This window comes from Alosa alosa, chromosome 6, assembly GCF_017589495.1.
Source record: "Alosa alosa isolate M-15738 ecotype Scorff River chromosome 6, AALO_Geno_1.1, whole genome shotgun sequence".
NCBI lineage: Eukaryota > Metazoa > Chordata > Actinopteri > Clupeiformes > Clupeidae > Alosa > Alosa alosa.
The window spans coordinates 15,179,732-15,198,089 of NC_063194.1; the positions used below are offsets into that span (position 1 = coordinate 15,179,732).

Here is an 18,358-nt window from a genome sequence, read left to right on the forward strand (position 1 = left end):
GGCTACTTTTAAAGGACTCTCTCTCTACAGTATACGTATAAATCCTTATTAATTGTCCGCATGTGTGCATGCAACCTACGCATGGTGTGAGTGTGTGTGAGGGAGAGAGCACAAGCTGGTAAACTGTTGCTAAATTTAGGCTACAATGACGCTAAGCATTGAAAAACAGATGCTAGTTATGTGGGTAACACTCTCTAACAGCGATCAACTTGTCATTTTTTCTGACAAACAAGTTGTGAATTTGTTGTAACATTAAACAGGGGACGACTTACTCTATGATCAAAATGATGTAACGAGCTCCAGCGGATTCCACAGTGTATGTGTGTGCAGTACAACGAAACACTCGGAAGAATCATGTGAACGATTTTCATTGGTTGTTGCGTTCAATCTTAGCCAGCTACAGAGGTGCTATTTCCTGATTGGCTATTATGGCCCCTTTCTTTATTCTTTTTTTTTTTTTTTATTGGCTGGTAAGTGACAGGCTCTGGTCATGATTAAAGCAGGCACGGAGATGCGCTCAGGAATGCCGTTTCCAGGAGCCGCGCTAGAATTTTACTGGGGCACTGGAGACTTTTACTAAGGCACGTGACCCAGTGAATAAGGTCTAGTGACGCCCCTGCCAGGAAGATGCTCTGGTGGCGTTGGGCCTACAAGTCGTTGCTGGGTTCTGTAAGGTAAAAGTTCACAGTTAGGCCCTGGCTCCCCTGGTCATGACAACCAACACCGGACAGTGCAGTACTGTGGGTGGGGTGAAGGTCAGCGTTGGGGGTGGTGAAGTGAATATCAACTAGTATAGAGGGAGCAGAGGCTGGGGGTGGGGGTCCAGTGTTGGCGTAGGGCCTACAGGTAGGTGCTGGGGTCGGCCAGGTGGAAGTACTCGGGCAAGCCCTGGCTCCCATGGCTGCTGCGGCGGTCCCGTCTTCTCTGCCGGGTGGAAAGGGTCTTACCCCGTCTGGCCGAGGCACCCTTCTCCAGGCCGGACACGATCATCTGCGCCAGGTCCTGCTGCAGCCGCTGGAAGTTCTCCCTTAAGAGAGGACAAACAAAGGGGCGAGAGGCTAAGTGGAGAGCATTAGAGGCCAAGAGAGCGCCCCCCGAGCAATGAACCCAGACGTACAGTATACCTCAGTACATCTGTACAGTAAACCTCCCCCCACCATCACCCTGAGGAGGGGTGGGGGGCTGCCACAATGAAGTGATTGTTAGAAACGAGTGCAGGCAGTTTCCCAGTAAGTAGCAGAAAGGGGCATAAAATGAGACACCAAATATATGGAAATCTGAACAAACAACAATGAATCGGTGACAATATGAGTAAGATCCAGAGCAAACGGGGGTGGGGGATGTGAGAGGGCTGTTCTTACTCTGTTGGCGGTGTCGGGAGGTCGTACTTCTGCCCCGTGACCCCTGTCAGCCAGTACGTCATCTCTTTCCCTTTCCCCTAAATCGAGGACGCACAGACACAAACAGAGCACCCAAAGCTCTGGTTAACCACACTGTGTGAACATACACATCAAAACACTCGCCATCGTCATCAGTCTCCTCAGAGACTCCTCACCTTCAGGTATGTCTCCCCTCGCTTCTCGTACTCAAACTTGCAGTCCGTCCTCTGAAGGATGTTGATGGTGGACTGACTGACATGGATTCTGAGAGCTGGATCAAAGGTAAAGCACAGCAGACATGAATTTGGCTTGTAATCATTTAAAAAACATAGGGTGTGAGTTTGACAGCGTATTTTGCCGACAGTGCATGCACACTATGGCTAGAGTGAAGTCAGATGCACAAAGTGGGTGAGTCAGGCAGAAGTTAATTAATAAAAGATGGATAGATCAGAATTTAACATTGGTTGCATGTGATTGGTTTATTCAAATTCACTTCATTGGAGAGGTCTCGCCCCGCCTTGACGTAACTTCCTGCTACTTATATTGCCGCCGAACTCGGGCCCATAAACAGTATCATAAAACTATTTGTGTGGAAAATTGTGCTTGTATGACTAATTTGTCTTACGTAGTCCAGTGGACTCCATGCGCGCGGCGGTGTTAACTGTGTCCCCAAACAAGCAGTACCGTGGCATTTTATTCCCCACCACACCTGCAGCACAAGGGCCTGTGGACATATAAATGATAAATATATGGTTTTGTGAATACTTGAGGGAAACCTCCTGCTGTTAGAATGTTTCATTCTCACATCAGCTTGCAGACCAAGCGGGTGTATTGCTAAAGTAAAAAAAAAAGAACATCAAACAATCAACTTTCCTGTCATAGCCTCAAAGGTGAACACTGCCCATTTGTTCAACCCATGATGCACCTGGATCATTGAACAGACTCAAGTAAAGGAGGTCAGATCCAGAGGAAGCCTACCTGAGTGCACACCCATGCGGATCCACAGCGGCAGGCTTGGCAGGTGGCGCAGCCGGAAGGTACCCATGAAGGCCAGGATGTCCAGGGCCATGTGGGCGATGTCCACAGCGTGTCTGTTCCCATTGCGCCGGGGCAGCCCCGATGCCACCATGTAGGCATCTCCAATCGTCTCCACCTACCATGGGGACCAGTTGATGGCATAACTACAATAGGAACTGTGCAATTATGTGTTCAAGTTGGCTATGGTGAAGTAGGAACAACACAAACAGGAAGTATGGATGGTTATGGTAAAAATGCACAACACATTTCAAAACCTATCAAGGGATCAACAAGAGGATTCCAAGTAGGATGTAGAGATCATTTTTAGCCAAAAGCATGTTAGTTCCCTTGCCAATAAACAGGTTGCCATTTTGGTGCACTTCCTAGGTGCATGCTTCAAAAAGGCTAATGTTGGAATAAGAATCGCCCCACCTTCCCAGGGCCTCCCCAGCACGCTACCTTGTAGACATCATGATGGTCCAGGATGCTGTCGAAGTTCTTGTAGATGTCGTTGAGCATGTCCACCACCTCCATGGGCGTGCTGTAGTGGCAGAGGGTGGTGAATCCCACGATGTCGCTGAAGTAAATGGTGACCTCGTCAAAGAGCTCAGGCTCCACGTGACCCGTCTCCTTCAGGGAGCGCACCACCGGCCTGGCAGGGGACAAACAGACAGTGAGCCGGGCTCTTTACAGTACATCCACATGCCTGTGTATATGAAAATAGTGGTGCAACTCTCTATGAAGATGGAAATTCTAGTCAAGTACAGAAAGTTTCTTATAAAAAAAAACACCGCTCATAGAGAGTATATTTTCATAATATTGTGTTCACTGAAATTGTAGAGAGAACTGTGTGTCTTCCTGTACCGCTAACACTGACCCTGGCAACAGCATGAAGTTGAGGCGATCGGCCCTGTCCCTCTCGGCCTTGTACAGAGCGGTCCTCTCCTCCACCAGGTGCTCCAGGTTACGAGAATACATCTGCAGCCGCCGAATCAGGGTGTCCATATAGCTCTCATTGGCATGGTTGTGGACATTGCTGCAGTGCAGTGTGTGTGTGTGTGTGTGTGTGTGTGTATATGTGTGTGTGTGCATGCATGTGTGTGGAGCAAATAAAAAATAGCACCGTCATTAGAAAAACCTGGTTGTGATTCTAACAGTCAAGGCACCACACTTCACTAAATATAAATTTATGCATGGTGCCAAAACTTGATTCAGCCCTAAATTACCCTGTATGTCAGTTCTTACCTGAAGATCTTTGCTACTGAGCCCTCGATTTTCTTAAAGTCAGGTCTCTTCTCTGGATCTTCATCCCAACAGTTTTTAATCAACACATTCAGCTGCAGGGACATGGATTAACATGCATGATCTCACTAGTTAAAGGCTGCAGTGATGAGATTTGTTTGTGTAATTCATGTTTTATGTCATACCTCCACTTCTCTCTCATTGTCTGTCTCAAAGTTGAGGTCAGGCCTGAAGTACAGAGGTTCACTTGGATACTGAACCCTTTTAAGCTTCTCTGTGGAATAACAATACAAAAAGCCACAGTTCCACATTTTCATATCAATCTACATATTTGCTTTCATTGTTTAGACTGTTTTTTTGCAAACCAATGAAAAACAGACAGCAGACAAAAAAAAACATTAACACCACAAATAACCAATTGGAGTAATTCTATTTATAGCCAGTAGGAGGTGCCATTGTACTTTCGACGTTCACCGCTCAAATGCTGCTAAAGGCAGTTTCATCAATCCCCTTGTGTTTGGCTCTCCTAGCTTTACAGCTGTCCAATCAGATGCCTTGTCTAACCTGCCACATCTAAGTTGGTCTCCATGTAGAAAGGTTTCTCCCTCAGGAGAATCTCATGGGCTACGATGGCAAAGCTGTACACATCACCCTTCTGAGAGATGCCCTGTTCACGCAGGTGCTCTGGAGCTGTCCACAGGTCTGGAGGAGAGAAGGAGAGTGTGAGAGAGAGAGAGAGAGAGAGACAGACATTAGCTGTTTATGGATATGGCTGCCTCCTCTACCCACCATTTCTCCTCATACAGTACTGTACACAAAAGTCTACCATTGTTTATTTCTCACTTTTTAAATTAGAATATGACCAGAGAATACAGGAAATATGTACATAGTGGGCCATTTAAATACTGGTATTGTTCTGATACCAGTCCAATTTCAGTTTCATTTTTTGTTATTTGTATTGCCTCTATCTTCTGGTTGAATCATAATAAAAACAATGATAAATAAACCATAGACTGTATATAGAATGTTCTATATATAGTCTATGAAATAAACATATATGGTCATCAGAACATTGCTTAAACAACAACTCTAATGGGTGCCTAATACTTTTGCACAATACTGTGTATCTCTTAGGGCGCATTCACACTAGACCAATTAAAAAAAGACCCGGGTTCGGTGATTTTTGCTAATGTGAATGCTGTCTACCGAACAGGGGTGTGGACCAGGGTCCGCTAGAAAACAGTGGTCTGGGGTACAGTTTGTTAGAGCTCCAATGCAGTTTGAATGCTCTCTGTTCCTAAACCAGGAAATAAACTGCCATTTTTGCCACGTTGCCAAGCGATATTGGTCAAATGAAGCTAGTGTTTATGACATAAATGGACCCAGGTCTGCAAACAAAAATGTAATGTGAACAGAGACCAGCTGGGACAAGGCTGGGGAGTAATCGCACTCAGGTACGGTCCAGTTTAACTGATCCAGTGTGACGGTAATGTCTTACTTACTAATTATAACTTATTATAACTTATTCGCAACCGTAGGATGACATCAGAAAAATGTGAAGTGGTCTCTTCATTTTTTGAAGTGGTCTCTTCATTTTTTATTAAAGGTTATTATATAGGTTTAAATCAGGTTTTTTTTTTTTTTTTTTTTTTTCGCATGTCCAAATTTCCGTCAAGGATTCCCGGGACACTGAAAGACCGGGGTACACTTGGTGGGCATGTAACCCCACATAGATAGCATGGAACCATCGTTTTTCGTTTTGATCTGTACCCCCCCACTGGACTGGACCCCCAAAAGGAGGGTAGGGCAGACACAGTTTTCTGTGAATATCTCGAGAACCGTAGGGTTTAGGAGGACCTTTTTTTTTTTTGTATGTTGATCTTAAGGGGCCATGTCAACCCATTCCATAACCACTCATTTCATGTATAGCGCCACCTAGTTAAACACAAAAAAGTAAAAATGAGGTGTTGTAATCGCAGGTATCTGTGACCTAACACAGTCAAAACTGCACGAAATTGGAAGTGTAGGATCATTATGACACCCTCTGAATGCACACCAAGTTTCGTGGAATTCCGTTCATGGGGGGCCACACAATAAATTTATTTATGTTACTCTACACCAACTGGCCTGTAGGTGGCCGGAGACAGTTTTCTGTAAATATCTCGAGAACCGTAGGGCCTAGGAGGTATGTTGGTCTTAAGGGGGCATGTCAACCCATCCCATTACCACTTATTTCATGTATAGCGCCACCTAGTTAAAAATTTAAAAGCAAAAAATTAGGTGTTTTCCTCACAATATCTCTGGCTGACATGGTCAAAACTGCACGAAATTGAAAGTGTAGGATAATTATGACACCTTCCGAATGTATGCCAAGTTTTGTGAACTTTCGTTCATGGGAGGCAATAAAATGTGTACATTTAGTGACAGTACACCAACAAGGATTCCTGGGACACTGAAAGACCAGGGTACACGAAACTTGGTGGGCATGTAACCCCACATGGATAGAGAACCGTAGGGCCTAGGATGACCAATTTTTTCTGTATGTTTGCCTCCAGGGGTCATGTTAACCCATTCCATGTGCACACATGTGCATAAACAGATACACACGCACACACATACATTCACAGTAATCATACATATGACACATACTCACACAGTAGACATATGTACGCATGCATGCACATGCACAAACACACATCATGAACAAACACACAACACACACACACACACACACACACACACACACATAAACATAAGCGTGTGCGCACACATGCACACAATTCAAGAATTTCTCGAATTATGAACAGGCAAGATGGGGGGTGGGGTTGTATAAAATTAATTTTACATGTGAAATCTATGAACTAATCATGTTTTGGTACTTGTTGTCTAGCAGATACCAGTGAGAATTGAGTGTGGATAATGCAATTTAGTGAGACAGTTAGAATCATATAGGCCTTTCAGCGTGATTTATTTTTGTGGAAAAAATGTGCTGGACTGGGCAGCGGTCATATTTTGTACCGCTCTGCGGTACATCTAGTTTATATTAGGGCTGTCAAAATAACTGGTTAATTTCGATTAATTAATTTGAGAAAAAATAACTGATTAAAAAAAATAACGCAGATTAATCGATTCTGTATGACCTTTGACCGAGCCGTTGTAGTCAGTAACCATTAGACTGTAAAATGAAGGAGAGAGAAGAAAATGTGCTGCCTAGATCATTGATTGAAACATTTACTTTTCAAAAACGGCCTGATGCTGTTGATAAAAATAAAGTGTTGATTAAAATAAAGTCCTCTGCAATGTATGTGATCAAAAAAAACTTCTTCCCAAAGCACTTTTGAATTTATTTCCTCAGCATATTAGGTCATATCATAGATTATTATGGCCATTATTAAAATAATAATAAAAGAGTTTTTGAACTTTAATGTCACTAATGCTGATTATTAAATTATTCATTTGAGTTTAAATATTTAAAATACTTTCACAGCAAAAATCATGTATGCAATTAATTTAGATTAATTAATCACAGAGTATGTAATTAATTAGATTATTTTTTTTAATCGATTGACAGCCCTAATTTATATATGTATATTTATATGAGAGAGAGAGAGAGAGAGAGAGAGAGAGAGAGAGAGAGAGAAGACAACAAGCAAACTCTGGTCTGAATCTATGCCCACCTTTGCTAGGGCTGAGGATTGTGTGGCAACCAAAGTCTGTGATCTTCACCACCATGCGGTTGTCCAGCACACAGTTGGTGGACTTGAGACGCCCATGCACAGCAATATTGCTTGAGTGGAGATAGGACATGCCCTAGTGTGTAGACATGCAAGCATTCACAGAAATACAAAACAACTTAGTCACAGACCCCTACGAGTAGTGCTGGAAAACAGAAAACATTTACACGAAAAACACACAAGGTACCTTAGCTATGTCATAAATGACTGAAATTTTAAACTCCAGATCCATGAAAGTCTCTTCAGGGTAGGAGATTTTGTCGTTTAGAATGCACTGCAATGGGGCACAGAAGAGATGTCGTCACGAAAGGATAGCATTAAGTTCTCAGGCTTGACATTTACATCTACAAGCTGCTTTGGATATTGGTGCATATGTAAAAGAGGATTTAGGCAAACTTTAATCACATTCTGGGAAATAACCCATAAAAATTTACAAGCTAATCAAACAGCCAATAAAGTTCCTGTCATGACAATCGCACCACTAAAAACATCATAAATGTAACCTGCCTCCCTTACCCTTAGCGAGCCTCTTTCACAAAACTCAAAGACTCCAAAAACACCATATTCAAACTTCACTGTGCCGTAGAATTTGGTCAGGTTGTAATAGTCAATCCTCAAGAGCTGAGAAGGAAAGGGTTAAAGACACTAGAGTCAGAAGATTAAAATAATAGACAGAAATAAAACAAGTTTGGCAATGGCAGCTAGATAAATGTCTGTGGAAACACACTTAAACCCTCATTATTAGCTCTTTAATAAAGCATTGGGTTTAAAACGCTGTCAGACAAAGGTGAGCTTTGACACCTTTTTCTCATGCCCACAGCCTGACTTCTCTCCCCCAGTTATTATGAAATAAATCAGAGACATAACCACTTATCTGACTCCAGTCTGACAGAGTCTGATAAGAGATTGCAGAGTACATATGACGACAATCGTCCTGACGCCATTTTTAAAACAATGACAAGAGATCACACATGTGGACATGCATTGTAAAACCCATGCATTTCAACACTGTAGTTTGAAAAGGACTTGGCATGGATGTTAATTTTGTGGTGTTGACAAGAAAACATCTAGGTGGAAGAGAACAAAATACAGGAAGTATGGGGTGCTATTAGTTTTAAGATAAAGGAGCTCTTTATATCACTTATGTGTCTATAGTCTGCAATCAAAGATCGTAGCATGTAGCTTGATAATACATGCTAACAGAACTTAGGAAACAAAAGTTTCCATCTTCCCGGCAAAATATAAATACGATGACTTTTTAACCATCTTTACCAGGGCACAGGGGTCTGTACTGTCTGTACGGTCTGCTCTGTATATACAGTATACACACACACACACACACACACACACACACACTGTGTGTGTGTGTGTGTGTGTGTGTATTTGCAATTTGTATGCATGAATGTTTGTAATATGGATGAAGAGCCGATATAAAAAGACATTACAGAATTCAGTTCTATCCTCTGGCCATCACTAAAGTTCCCATCGGTGTTCTTCAGCTCTTTAAGAATGACAGGCTATAAAAGACAAAGCACAGTGCAGGAAGATTACAGTTTTCTCACAAAAACAGTCAAAAGACCTGAGTAAAATGGTCATGCGAATGGGTTGATACTGCACCTTCTTGTCATAGCGAGCTTTACGGATATAAATCCCACTATCTCTCTGTTCCTCATCAAGCTGGCAAAACAGGGAGAGAAGAATTACTGTTAATCATTGTGTGTGTTCTGAAGTTAACTCTGTCATGCTCTGTGAGAGATAAAGAGTCAGGGGGGAAATAAAAAGGGAAATGTTATGGCAAGTGTCAGCATTAAGTTTTCACCCTGAAAGATATCAAGCTTGGCTTCTTCTCATACAGCTGGGAGATCAGTTCAGGCTGTATATGGGACCATCTCTTCTCCTTCTGACGTTCCTTCCTGTTCTGTCTATAAAGAAAACAGCGATATTTATTTTTCATAACACATTTTTATGTTGTATGACACCACAGTAGTGTAGTTTTCTTACAGCATTTCTCTGAATGAAATTCAGAACATTGTTAATTAATTGAACATATTGACCGTGTTTCAACAGAAAAGGTGAAATTCAATACTGTAACAGTGATATTTTGGAGCCATCACAAACTTTAGTACATATTAGACATAATAATTAATTCTAATGCCTCAGGGCAGTCTGATAGAATCTTGCAAGGCAGTATTTACCTGTAGAAGATCAAAGCAATGCCTGTTACAATCACCACACTGACACCAAGGACAATCACAATGACGTCTTGAGGCTCAAGATCTACAGCGAACAAAAACATAGACAATGACTCCACTGATCATTAGTTTGACCAAACTTTGAAGGGGTAACTATGGGAACATTACCATTTCCTTCTGGTTTGTCATCTGGGAGTGTGGATCTGGCCCAGCTTAAGGAAGGGTTGCTGTCCACCAGTATGACGGTATTTGTGGCCGATTGAAACTCAAATAGGATTTTATACTGAAAGGGGCATTGGAAGGGAATCACACAGAAAACATCATCACAGGTAAGTGAAATAGGCAGAGCATGTGAAAAAGTCTTATGGGGGTAGGATCAGTCCTGACTGACCTCCAGAGCAACATTGGAGGTGTAGATGAGGGAGAAATTAACATCCCTGTCTCCATACTCGTCCAGCACATAGTGACCACCCAGGCCTGTAACAAACATGCACACAGGAAGGAATGAACAACACACAAGCTTGACGGCCCATGGCCACAGAGTTCTGTAGCTTTATTTTATGATGTTTTCTGTTGCATTACACTACGTATGTTACACTACGGTGGTACATTGTGTTATTTTATGCTATGGCTTTATATTCTTTATATTCTTTATATATTCCAATCTTAAGTTAAAAAGATCAAATTACTCTGTGGAGAAAAAACCCTCATCAAGAAATAATTATTACAAATAAACCTATTTAGGGTGCATGGTATCATAAACTCCATGAAATACCTTGACAATTTTAATCGAAACCGCATGCCTCTGCCAAAACACTATCAGTGGGTCATGACTGGATCATCAAGTAGATCACAAATGTGTCCAGATCAGTGGTTCTCAAAGTGTGGGGCAAGCCCCACTAGTGGGGAATAGAAACATGACAGGCATGAGAAACAGGAGGAAACTTGTTTTTTTGTGCCTATCTTTGATAATGGCTTTTATTTTTATGACAAGTAAGATCAGACATAGGAGTCATAGACAGACCGACATATGAATCAAAATAACATCTGATCCAGTGGACTGAGATGGGAAATGTAACATGGAACCAAAACGGTGGTATAAAATATATGTTAATGTTTCCATTTTGCCAGGTTGATGGGGTCAGGAGGGGCTTGAAAATTCCCCACCTCCAAAGTGGGGAGTGACAGAAAAAGTTTGAGAACCACTGATCTAGATCAACACAACACAATGGTCATGGTCATGGTTTATGGTCATCTGACAATAGATTTGCTTTGCTTCAAGGATAGATTTTCCCTTATTGTTTTCAGTGTGAGACAGAGCAAGACAAGTATCCAAAAGATAATTTTTCTTTATTCCTCTTTTGACTCAACATATAAAGCATTGAGTTTAAAACATATTCAAAATTAAAGGTAGGAATTATGCTACTCAATGCAGAGTATTGGTAGCCTGGGTGAACCGAGACAAATCTGTGAGCGCTGAATATTCTGTCCGGCTATTTTCACATTTGGGCCCATTTCTGAATAATCACAACCACTCATGGCATGGGATGGGCTTTATATGACAGACAAGAGTATGGTTAACAGCAAAGATTTTAATGCCGAGCATAGCACTCTAAAATCTTTGGTTAGCATTACTGTTGATAGGCAGTGTGCTGATGCTGTCAGTGTTGGCACGGACATGTATTTCCTTTGGAATTGAGTAGGCCTACAAGTCTGCATTCAACACCTTTGTATACGAGAAAGATGTTTGCTGTTTCTGAAACATTTGATAAAACTTTAATGTATCTGGTTACACCCTAGCCAGGTTAGAGTCTTACCGTGAAATTCAATATTCCTGAAAGGATTGTTGAAATCTGTTGTAACTGAAGATCCTACAGTCTTGCTCTGGTTTAACTGTTGTCTTATCACCTCACCAAACAGCAACACACCGTCATGGTAACCTGCCACATAGTCGTTTATCTGATGATTTTGGACAGATAACAGTAATAAAGATCCAGCCAAAATAAGAGATGATAAGAACAAGAAAAGAGTAAGACATACAAATAGATAGAATTATAGCAAAAAACTGTTTTTAAAATCTATCGTCACGCATATGTGGTGGAAGTTTCCATCTTGACTTAAATGTTACATTTTGTAAATGTAGGCCTAAATCATGCTCGAAATGTCCACCAATGTAGCCTACAAAGCTGAAGATGACTTTACATTTTTCCACATCAAACAAGGGCCATGCAGACTTCAGCTTCTAATAATAAATACCATTGCAGCTGAACAATAACAACAACAATTTCTAACTTCAGTCAAATGATAATTTCACTAAGATACAAAGTGTCAAAAATTCTAATAAAAACAGCTGTCACAGACCATGCTGTGGTTGGTGGTCCAGTCTACCCCACTGTGATTCCTTGTGTTGGGTAGCGAGAACACCAGTACATCCTTCATGTACCACTCAACTGTATCATTACGGTAATAATTTTCACTAAAAATAATAATAAAAAAAAACTTTGTTTAGCGTTCTCAATCAAACAGGGTTGTGAACGTTATGAACTAGCTCAGAAATTAAATAGAGGACTATTAGAGTGATAGAGAATGTGGCCTACTTACTTGTACATGTCGATGAGGATGAAAACAATGTCGGGATGAATGTCAAGTGTTTTTTTAACTTTGATATCTCTAATGTCATCTGGTGTTCCACAAAGAATGAATACTGGGAGAGGGAAACAGATATGAAACAGGTTGATTTTGTGAAGGACAATGTGCTGTTGTGTATGTTATATGTTCAGTATCTGAATTGAAACATTCAGCCACCGCTTTTGAAACTAGGGAGGTACCAATAATGCTACCTGGACTTGCAGTGTTTTATATGTTTTCAACACTATGCACTCACAGAACTTCGAGCAAGTGCTGATGCTTGATGTAGTACATGCATGCATGTACCGTATACGTTATAGAATAACATAGAATTGGGTTGAATAGATTGGCCCCATAATGGCCCGGGTGTTACCAATACCTGAGCCCCATTGTTACCAATACCTGATCCATCTAGCCGACAGATATCCAATATCATTAAAGGGTCAGTGCATCTCTAATTGAAACACTTCAATGCCACTGATAAATGCAATTTAGAACTGAAATGTATGGTTTTTCGGTAGAACTGGATGAAACTGAAACTCTGACAAAAAGGATAATTTCTCACTGTTACTGTGTCTGTTAGGGTTTCCAAGCATATCTTGTATCTCAGTCAAGCTGCGTAGCATCTTTCTCTTGATTTCTTTGGCAAAATCCAATGAGGATGCCTCCAGGGCATTGATGTACCTGGGGGGAGGAGGTAGAGAATTCTTAAGCAAGGAGTACTCTGCCATCAGTGTTAAAGGGGATGTGTGTGTGTGTGCGTGCGTGCGTGCGTGCGTGTGTGTGTCTTCCAGTGTGGAGAAAGTGTTTTTGTTAAATCCTAACAGTTGGAAATATCACTGTTATACAAATAAAACAAATAAACCATAGAGAGTGTGTATATAAATGCACTATAAGTTTGTGTATTTGCATTACTCTCCTCACCAGAAGCACTCCTCTGAATTGTTGTCTTGCTTGTACACATAGGCTGTGTCCCACGCGGTCTTCTTGACATGGTTGCCGGTGAAATTCCAGAAGTACCGGAAGAAGTTGGAGACCTTACGGGCAGGAGGCAGCAGGCGTGTCAAGTTGGGCTTGTTGTCACATGACAGGCCGAAGCTGCCCGCCGAGATGACGGGAATGGTCAGGGTGAAGCCCACTTGCTGACTGGCACAAAGAGGACACAGAGTGCACAGCTTACACACATCAGCAACTCAGCCATGGAGGTGATATGGGTTGATTAAGCTGGTGCCATTAGTAGCTCTGATTTGAAAAGAAGCCTTTGACACCCAAGTCACCCTTGAGGCATGTTGCATACAGAATTACACAGAATTGATGAGCCATTTCAACAGTCTTCCATACCATGACATGGAGCAGCAAACAGACAGAAATCTCCAAGACAGGAACAACCCGTAGTGTTATTATCAAATACCACTTAATAATAAAATACAACGTGAATAAAAACAAAAACTATGTCCAAAAAGAGCTGTGACCAGTGTTAATCCTGCATAATGGTTTTGGTTATGATTAATGAGGTGTTTAAAAAGTCCTCAGCTTTGGGTTAACATTAACCACTTACAGAAACGTACATGATATTCTACAGAGTCAAATTTAAACTATCTTGAAAACTAAAAAAAAAAAATGGATAACACAATGCTCCAGAATACCAAAAATGCACAGGATTCATATGTGAACTTACTAATTGTATTTCTAAATTCTGTATGTTGAACTATGTTGTAATTGCTACACATCAGTTTTCCAGTTTCACCGAAATATTTAGCACTACAAACACAAAGACTAAGTAATACGTAATGAATAATGGATCTTTCAGTACCAATGTTTTGTATGGATCTTTTAGTAATGCCGAGGTTTTGTAACAAAAGTCCCTACCATTACACAATGAATTTTGTTAACAGGTGGTGTCTGAGGTGAACTGCATGTTATCTGCAGCATGATGCTTTAAATCTATGGCTACGGGACAAGACAACAATGACAAAGGCACCAAGGGTCACACAGAGAGGGATGACAATCAGAGGCTGTTAAAGAGGTTAACATACTGATGTCAGACAGACACAGGGAACACGACAGCCAAATCCATGGCTTTAGAATACTTACGTACAAAAATGTTCTTCATTATAGCTTACTGCATTTTTATGAATATTTAGCTAGTAATAGGTGAATGAATGTTATGATTGCATTTTGGGTGGAACTTGGAGATTTTTGTGTAACGGCAGCCCAGATGGAATACTCACTCGACCAGCTGAAAAGTGGCGTATGTGCAAGACGGACCCAGCATGGCACAGCCAACATAATTATCATCCTGGTCCAAACAGAGAGCAAGTTAAAAGTTCAAAGAGAAAACTGCAAGAGAAATATAAAGTGAACCTGTAGACCAATGGTGAAAATATTCTATACAGATAACATACAGTATATACATACATATACATATACAGATAACATATTTCAGTCTATTCCCATCTGGCAGGCGATACAGGAGCCTGCGGTGCCGCACCAGCAGGCTCAGGTACAGCTTCTTTCCAGAGGCTGTAACACTGCTGAACAAAACTACACCTCCTGTCTAGCATTTGCACTTTAGCTGTTACTAGTTTACATGTTTACTTTTTACTATTGCACTGTTTACCTGTTTACTTTGACTGCATTGCACTGTTTACATTTACTCCTACACTGTTTCACCTATGCCCTTGCACTGCTAACACCCAATATGCATTATATTTATATTCATTTTTTATATTCCATAACCCTTTATATTTATTTTTTATATTCCATAACCTTAGTTATTAGTTATATAGAATGTCTATTTATACTCTACATATATACTCTACTTAGCTCTGTAGACATGTCATCTGGAAAACCTGTATTTATCCAACTATACACTGTATATTATTAATCTCTATTGTCTACACAACTGTACTCAACCTGCATTTGGTATTTAATGCTTCTTTGCACTTCTGGTTGGATGTCTAATGCATTTACACCAGAGGATCCATGTCAATCAAAACTACAGATGAAAAGCTGTCATCCTCACAAGGGGTTAAGGACCATAAGTCGCCCCCCTGTTTCAAAAATACATTTGTTCTTTGCCAAAGTGGCTGGGGAAAACATAAACAGTTCATGAACAAGATTCATCTCAGGAACAAGATTCTCACATGTAGTGACTTCAGTATCTCAACTCCTTCGCAGCTACTGCTGGGGCAACCTCGTCTCCTGTACAAGGTGGTGTTGAACCCACGGAAATTTGGGCGTATTGTGTACGTTAGACCTAAGATGAAGAAATATTGCAGACAGAGAGGCAAGGAGCTACAGCATGAACAGCTCCGTGAAAATAATGTCCATAACGGTTTAAAGGTATAAACGGTATAAAGAAGCAGTTCATTTGTGATGCAATTAATATAAATGTAATTAAAAATGAAATAATAATTTTATGACATGAACAGCAAATTCATTACTGTTTGTTCATGGGCATTGCAATTGCATTAAGTCTAATACGATTGAACACTTTTCCAGTGACAGTTTCAGAGCAAAAATGGGTAATAAAGCCAACGTTTCGCAGTTAGGGCATCATGAACAGAGAACACTGTGTATTCATTAAATAATAACAGTAATACCGGCAACTTCATTTAACGCCTTGTCCTTCCTGATTGCCGAGTAGACAGCATCTTGCACATATCTCAAGCTCCAGTCCGCGTCCGCGTCATTCAAAAGCACCACGTTCAGATCATATTGTCTGCCAAGGCAACTCTCCAGGAAATCCCCCTGTATCACCCATGTGAGGAACAGCAGACCAAGCAAGCATCGCAAACCCAGCATGATGATTTAATGTTGACCAAGTCCAGCTGTGAATGAATAAATTAAAACTGGAAAATGCTCAGAATCGTAAAGAGCCCTATGACAGTCCTGATTTAATAGAGAATACTGCCATGATCACAGCCCCATGAGAACAAATCAAAGCATGATCAACGCATTTCTTCCAGGAAGGGCTTCCAGGTAGACAGTCTCCAAAGTCGAATATTCCAGACTGATTGAAAAAAGGCAACACCCAATTTTGTGAACGAAATATGTCTGAGAAAACCATACAATACAAAACTTTTAAAGAAGTCAGATTCGTCACAGTTGTCCACAACTTGTGCTTCCTTAAACAATGGCAGTTCTCACGAATCTACACTTGTGCATCAGTACACTGCACCTGTCTGCGTGTTAATGAACAACCTGTGATGACAACAGAGAGACAGCTCCCACACATTGCCCGGATCTAAAGCTGCCGTTTGAGATAAGCCTTTCCCCTCTGTTACATTAAAAACACATAACTTCAAAGTCCTCTGAAAAGTTATATTATTTGTGTCAAATCAGTTATAATTATTGAATTGACTGATATTCCTTACATTTGTTTTTATCTGATCCCTTCAAATATTGATGATTCAAATGTAAGTCCAATGTGTCCTGTATATTCAATAAGTTATCAAAAGAAAGGCTGGTTAAAATGATCAAAATACCCTACAAGCATGGCAGTTTAACTGGACAGATCATACAGCCCAATGAAGAGGCCTGAGGTAAGAGGTGCAAAGGTCATGAGCGGTAATAAAGCAAATGCCTCCTGCTCACTTGACAAAGGAGACAGATTGCTCATCTGCAATACCACAGTTGGATAGATCCTCAAACACCACAAACACTGTCAACACTTCTAGAAGAATCTATTTTCATAGTCCCTTCATAATGGCTACAGTCCTGCACACTGTATATTTGTATGTGTGTGTGTGTGTGTGTGTGTGTGTGTGTGTGTGTGTGGGTGTGTGTGTGTGTGTGTGTGTCTGTGTGTGTGTGTGTGTGTGTGTGTGTGTGTGTGTGTTTGTCTGTTTGTTTGTGTGTGTGTGTGTGACTGTTTGTTTGTGTGTGTGTGTATATGTGCTCGTGTGTGAAGCTTTAGTGATTTACATGTACAGTGGAGACCATGAATATCTTAAATAAACATGTTGGCCCATTAGCGTAGGGAGGTAGCGGAAGACAGTGCCCTCTTTAAACACCTCGGTAGTTTTGGAGACAATAATAACAGTGGCCTGGCATAGCATGGTGTGTACGCAATTACAGCTTTTTATGGCTTTTTAAAGTGACATATGGGGCTATATAATGTTCCATGTCGTAAGCATACATTGTTTATTATTTTAGCACTGATCGTTGCCATTTTATGTTGTTTTTCAACTCTTTACATTTTTTAGCTCATGGACCTACCCCAGAAATTCCACGTGGTGTGATACCATACTGTACTTTATGTACACCGATTAGTTTCAGTGTTGTCCTTGTTTTCGTGGTAGTATCTGGTGGCATCCTCTCTATACTTTGAATTTAACAACCTTTTATGTCTAGCCACTGGTAGACAAATAATAATAGGACACAGGTTACAATGTAGCCTACTGTACATGCATGCTTAAGAGAAAAAACAATGACAAAACATGCAGGGTGAAGTCTGAGATGACAGTGTATTCAATAGGTAAGCTCCTCTGTACCTGACCACAAATATAAGTCAGTGCTGTGTCAGATTGGTGGCTCATATTCTATTCAACCCGAAAAGTACAATCTTTCAGTTTGACATGTAAGTGGAAATAATGCTAGAAATGTCAACATAAATCTACATGGACTATGACAGTGTCACAGACAAAAGCCAGGAGAGTGATGAAGGTGAAATGAAATTTGAACCCTGGGTGATATTTGGGTTAATGAGTCGTTAGTCTGGCAGGCTTTGCCTAGTAGATGAAACCTCTTAACATCATGTTGTAAGGGCCATATACTATTATCTTAACTCATGACTGATAACATATAAATTAGTCATGAAGCCGTTATTAAGAGCCTTAACAGGCTTTAGCCACACAAATGTTTTTGTAAAAATTCTCCCATGAATTCACCATTGTACATTTCACCCTGTTGCAAATGTGTTAAACTACACTGTAACTTCCTTGGAAATTAAACAGGTCTTCGTCTACAGGAAACCACTCTAAGAGGAAACAACTGATAACAGCACATGTAACTGATCTGGGGTGAAAGGTGACACATTAGAAACTCAACTAACTTCTGATGGTAATTTTGATACGTAAGGGATAATGTATAGAACGCCGGTCATTACTGGGAAAACTAGATGTACCGCAGAGCGGTACAAAATATGACCGCCGCCCAGTCC

At 40.9% G+C, this 18,358-nt stretch overlaps 1 protein-coding gene across 2 annotated transcripts; it reads right to left on the minus strand.

Moving 5' to 3' along the window:
• Window positions 1-447: 447 nt before the first annotated feature.
• Window positions 448-16,359, minus strand: gucy2ca (guanylate cyclase 2Ca). Of its 2 annotated transcripts, XM_048246188.1 has the most exons (27): window positions 15,798-16,359; window positions 15,339-15,451; window positions 14,424-14,491; window positions 13,117-13,338; window positions 12,758-12,876; window positions 12,166-12,268; window positions 11,926-12,040; window positions 11,382-11,523; window positions 9,956-10,041; window positions 9,733-9,847; window positions 9,568-9,649; window positions 9,192-9,294; window positions 8,990-9,049; window positions 8,818-8,889; window positions 7,889-7,993; window positions 7,560-7,646; window positions 7,316-7,448; window positions 4,203-4,340; window positions 3,824-3,912; window positions 3,642-3,733; window positions 3,274-3,432; window positions 2,856-3,048; window positions 2,358-2,532; window positions 2,005-2,103; window positions 1,556-1,650; window positions 1,362-1,438; window positions 448-1,027 (listed from the first exon to the last, which is right to left on the minus strand). In XM_048246188.1, exons 1-27 carry the CDS (start codon window positions 15,997-15,999, stop codon window positions 841-843), a joined length of 3,231 nt encoding a protein of 1,076 aa, XP_048102145.1. In that variant the 5' UTR covers window positions 16,000-16,359; the 3' UTR covers window positions 448-840. The 2 variants fall into 2 exon arrangements, with proteins under 2 accessions (XP_048102145.1, XP_048102146.1); XM_048246189.1 differs by lacking the exon at window positions 15,798-16,359 and having other exon boundaries at window positions 14,424-14,532; window positions 15,339-15,383.
• Window positions 16,360-18,358: the final 1,999 nt, after the last annotated feature.